We start from the raw sequence: 5,486 nt of genomic DNA on the forward strand, positions 1-5,486 counted from the left end.
TAATAACACTGATTTGACAAGTACAGCTCGTAGTGAGCGTGTGACCAGTTTTAATAACAGCTTGACCATCTGGGTAAACGTCGACATGTAAATCTTCTCTGGTTGCCTTATATATTCTGAAAAATACTAGGAAGAAAAAAACTGAATGAAAATGCAGAGGAGCATTTGCCATCACTTTTCAATTCTTTTTTTCCTCCATTAGACACTAAACACAATGTGTGAAAGTTGTACAAGTGTTGTATTAATATCTAATGAAGTAAGCAATGATATTGCCTGTTGTTAAATAACTCCACATCCGCAGTGTTTTACACTCTATACTGGGGTTTTCAAACTGAAAGGGGGCCGTAAGGGAGTGCTAGGGAGTCCATAGAAAAAGTATAGAGAAAAACAGAAGAAAAAAAATAAATAGAAAATACTAAATAACCAATTAATTGGATTACTTAAAAAAATAATATTTTAAATAAAACAAATATTTAGTCAAATATATTTAAATAATTGTAAAAATATGTATTTCAATTTTATGATGTTTATAGAATTTAAATGGTATTATTTATTTAACAGTAACCACATGAATTACTTTGAACTTCTGAAGCCATAGATAAACATAATAATAATAATACATAATAATAAATAAATAAAAATTCCAAATTCCCCTGCTCTATACCTTTGGTACTGCAGTAGGACTTTAGCATAAAATATCAATCCTTTTGTGGAACAGGCATGAGTAACCCAGAATTAAAAGTGCTGCTCTTTTCAAAATTATAGGTTTGAAACATTGCTTAAAAGTGCTTTACCTGGTCTTAATAAATACACTAGCTCAGGGTTAATACTAGTGTGGAAAGACATTGCTCTTTGTCAACCTTTACTCTCTCGTTGTTATTGGAGGTCCGTCATAATAACATAGTCGTGCCAAAATAATATGATTACATATTTGAATTAGAATGGAGAGTCTGAAACTGTAGAGATGCTCTTTTCTCTTGATCATGTGTGGGGAGAGAAAGAGAGAGAGAGAGACGTATAGCAGCAGGGGGCAGTATTGGTACAGTCAGAAACTAAACATTTGCTCTCATGTCCTATTTAGACAACAAAAAACGCATGTACACAGAAGCGTGTAAATGAATGTTTTTCCTCCCTATTTAACACCCATTTCTCTTCTCCTCAGATCGCTTTCTCTCAACACAGTAACTTCATGGATTTGGTTCAGTTCTTTGTCACGTTCTTCAGGTAAGGCACTTTGCTTGTGTTATAAGCAAGCATATGAATTACTCAAGTCTTTGATGATCTTTGAACTTCTAACGCCACAGATATTCTCACATACCCATTTGAATCTAAATTTTGTAAATTTTTTAATGGAACACATTGGGCTCTAGTGTGTTCGGGGTGTGATTATGGCTCTAAGCTCTAATTCACCTCTGGAGGACTTGCTGTAATATGTTATTGATTCAGGAAGCAGGTGGCGTAGACCGTATATAGCAAATTCACCCCATGTTTCTGTCACATACACACATTCTCACACATTCTGCCATGCCGCTTGTTACACTTCTTACTGGTTCACTAACAGCAAAAGTGTGATTAAAATATGATAATCTCTCAGATGTGGTCATGCATCATGTATGAAGACGCATATGATTCATACACTGCATGTACACACACGTAACATACCAACTGTAGCTGTGGTCGGCCATGGTTCCTCATCATTAGTTATGTCAGCTCAGCCATGATAAATTGCACCAACTCTTCATGGCCTTGGTGTGTGTGCGCGTGTGTGTGGGTGAGCTATTCCCAAAACCCAGAGCGAATGTTTTTCAGCTCTGCACACATCTGCACTTATAAGGTATAAACATGCACCTACACATTTATGATTCTGTCACATGCAGCCCAGTTCTCCTATACACGAGAGGCGCATTCATGAGCTTTGGCCCCGTTACCATGAGGATACCAACACTCCTGATCTTTAGCACACCTGCGGCTGTGAAACTATCTCTAATCCATTAAACATGAACAGCCCCGTGTGTGTGCTTGAGATGTGATCTTGACAAGACTGTGGAAGTGGAATGTGATTCTTTCATTGTTTTCCATAAACATAGAACTTCCAAAAACGTTAATGATTGTCCTCTTCCTTTCTATTTCCTGTTTTGTCTTGTGTGTGTGTGTAGCTGTTTCCTGTCCTTGCTTCTGGTGGCAGCAGTCGTATGGAAGATAAAACAGAGCTGCTGGGCGTCACGGCGCAGAGAGGTCAGTGCTGTAGCATTTCCCTTGTTACCTGTGGAATTGCATTGACTTTCCCTGTCACATGATGCTCTACACAGCTTTGAACCATCCTATTAATGTCACATCAGCATCTTCAAATGCTGTCAGTCAGGCTGGACAGATCCATCCATTAGGCTGTTTTTGGACAATTCCACTAGAGGTTGACCAATATATCTTTATATTTAATTTTTATTATTCAATATATATATTTTTGTATGTTTGTTTTAAATGGACGTTGATAATATCAGTAACACTTTACTTAAAGCCTTTATCTATCACGCATTATAAAAGGAGTTTAATGCATTAATTATACCTTTTAATACTCCTTATAATGCATTGTACAATCTAATAATTGTAAACACATTTAATACCTTATAACACAATGTATATATATATATATATACACACCTTGTTACACTTTAACAATGATAACATGCATTTTAAATTTAGTTATAATTATTTACGACAAGATATAATGTATTAGAATGCACATTATGAATAATAATTAGTATATAATTAGTGCTGTCAAACGATTAATCGTGATAAATCGCATCCAATATAAAAAATTGTGTTTGCATAATATATGTGTGTTCTGTATATATATATTATGTATATATAAATACACACACATACAGTACTAATTTGATTACTAATCAGAAAATACGTTTTAATATTTTTACAGTGGGAAATTTACAAAATATCTTCATGGAACATGATCTTTACTTAATATCCTAATGATTTTTGGGCATAAAAGAAAAATCAATAATTTTGACCCATACAGTGTATTTTTGGCTATTGCTACAAATATACCTTATATTCATATAATTTATATTTTTAAAAATATATTTAATATACATAACATATTCTTCTGAAATATATACATGCATGTGTGTGTATTTATATATATACATAATAAATATACAAAGCACACATACATATGTGACCCTGGACCACAAAATCAGTCATAGGGGTCAATTTTTCGAAATTGAGATTTATGCATCAGCTGAAAGCTTTCCATTGATGTATGGTTTGTTAGGATAGGAGAATATTTGAAAATCTGGAATCTGAGGGTGCAAAAAAATCTAAATATTGATAAAATCGCCTTTAAAGTTGTCCAAATGAAGTTCTTTACTAATTTGATTACTAATCAAAAAATACGTTTTAATATTTTTACAGTGGGAAATTTACAAAATATCTTCATGGAACATGATCTTTACTTAATATCCTAATGATTTTTGGGCATAAAAGAAAAATCAATAATTTTGACCCATACAGTGTATTTTTGGCTATTGCTACAAATATACCCCAGCGACTTAAGACTGGTTTTGTGGTCCAGGGTCACATATATTATGTAAACAAAAACTTTTATTTTGGATGCGATTAATCATGATTAATCATGTGACAGCACTAATAATAATGCATTATACCCTTTTAAAACCCTGTATAATGCATTTTACATAAAGGCTTTAAGTAAAGTGTTACCATGATATCTCGTGAGCATTTTAATGGTTTTATGCAATTTAGTTAAGTTTCAGCTACACAAAGTATTTAAGTGGACTTAAAGATTAGTATTAAGAAGTATTCTCTTGGTGTAAAGCAATTGGTTTCTTAACTCTTTGGGTTTTACAGTGTATACTTAATCATGAAATGACACAATTGTATTTTTATATGTGAGTAACATTTAAAAACTGTAAAAATAAATAAGGAGCAATAAATTAATACTGATACAAAAGACAAGAGAAATGACATTTATTTTGATTGATTTTATTTTATGCAGACAGATGTGTGTTGTTTAGATTTGTGTTGAAGAGCTACTAAAAGTAACTTTTCCAAATATCATCAAATTTTAAGCATTGTTTTTTTTAGGTAAAACTTGAGCTTATTGATGCATTTCATTGAATCCGCTTTTCTATTCAACTGTTACCTTTAGTCAGAGGCTTTCTGTAAATACTTTTCTACTACGTTTGATGGTGCAATGCAAAAATATTTAATAGTTTGCAAGTTGGTGCTCCTTTACATCTCAACTACTCTAGGTAACTTATGCACAGCTAGTGAATCCAGCCCCTGTTGATTAGCAATCCATAATCTCAAAATGGGCAAATATTGACAAGTTATTTGGTCTTTCTGGTAGCATTTTTGTTCTTAATCACTTCAAATTCCAGTTTAGATTTCAGTCAATTAGTAAAACTTGTGTGTGTTAATGTACTTTTAACAATTTGTTGATTGTTACCAGTTAATTAATTGATTTATTACGTTGCGGTCAGATTTGTTAAAAAGAAGAATATGTGCTGGAATATGAACCTTGATTTTACGGCCCCCACAGAGACTGAAGAGGTTTGGTTTCGAAAGGTTTCAAGAGGCCAATTTAAACCATGCAGGGGTGTTTATAAGGGCTAATGTGAGTGTCCTTTAAAGGGCCCTCTTCACCATCTGGCTTAGTGAAGTGCTCTCATCCATTAAAAAGTGGTAATACTTTTTCCACTTTCACGCAACAATCAAACACGCATTCATATGCGTACATGCACATCACTTCCTCAGTCTTGAATGTTAAAGTTTTGCACTCTTCTGACCCTTTAACTTCAAGCATGACTTTTACTAATCATCTCCATGGCAACCAGACATAGAGAGCTAATTTGGGGCCAGTAAACAGACTAGTCTTCTTACTTTTTTCTCTTATACTTGCACCTGATGAAGAATTGTGGTAGAATCATAACACATCAAGTCGTGTTCTTAACAAGTGCCAGACCTAATATATATTAGACATTTAAACAATATAAAATTTTGAGATCTGCCATTTAATGACTCATCTGTATTAGCAAGAATTTGAATGTTGCTGTTTTTTCCTATTTTTAGCTTTTGGCTTCTCTCCGGAGGCCACAAGAGGGCGCATCGGGCAAAATATTAGGCACGTTTCTTCAAAGCATAATAAAATAACACGACTATCTTTGAAAAAAAAAAGTGCATAATGTTTAAAATAACGTTTATAAACTTGATATAATTAATAAAGTTGCTTAAACAATTAGAAACAAAACAGGATCATGCATGTATGTATAGTTTAATACAAAGGACCGAAAACCAATCACAAAGAGTACTTTCTTCATTTAAAAACTTGAGATGCAGTGGGATAGGGAAAACTGCCATAAGTCTTGAGACATGTTTTTTAAAAGTTGAACATTAATTTTACATAGCTTTCTAAACATGCGGCTCTTGTGCGAGACGTGAGTGCAACGGTGATA

General features: G+C 33.4%; 1 protein-coding gene across 1 annotated transcript in view; it reads left to right on the forward strand.

Moving 5' to 3' along the window:
- Positions 1-5,486, forward strand: part of LOC107747594 (attractin-like) — an 84,323-nt gene that overhangs the window by 53,040 nt on the left and 25,797 nt on the right. Inside the window, exons 13-14 of the mRNA XM_016562190.1 lie at positions 1,163-1,224; positions 2,157-2,235. Coding sequence (XP_016417676.1) covers positions 1,163-1,224; positions 2,157-2,235 — 141 coding nt within the window. The remainder of the gene's footprint in view (positions 1-1,162; positions 1,225-2,156; positions 2,236-5,486) is intronic.

This window comes from Sinocyclocheilus rhinocerous, unplaced genomic scaffold (assembly GCF_001515625.1).
Source record: "Sinocyclocheilus rhinocerous isolate Xijiao unplaced genomic scaffold, SAMN03320098_v1.1 scaffold469, whole genome shotgun sequence".
Classification (NCBI taxonomy): Eukaryota; Metazoa; Chordata; class Actinopteri; order Cypriniformes; family Cyprinidae; genus Sinocyclocheilus; species Sinocyclocheilus rhinocerous.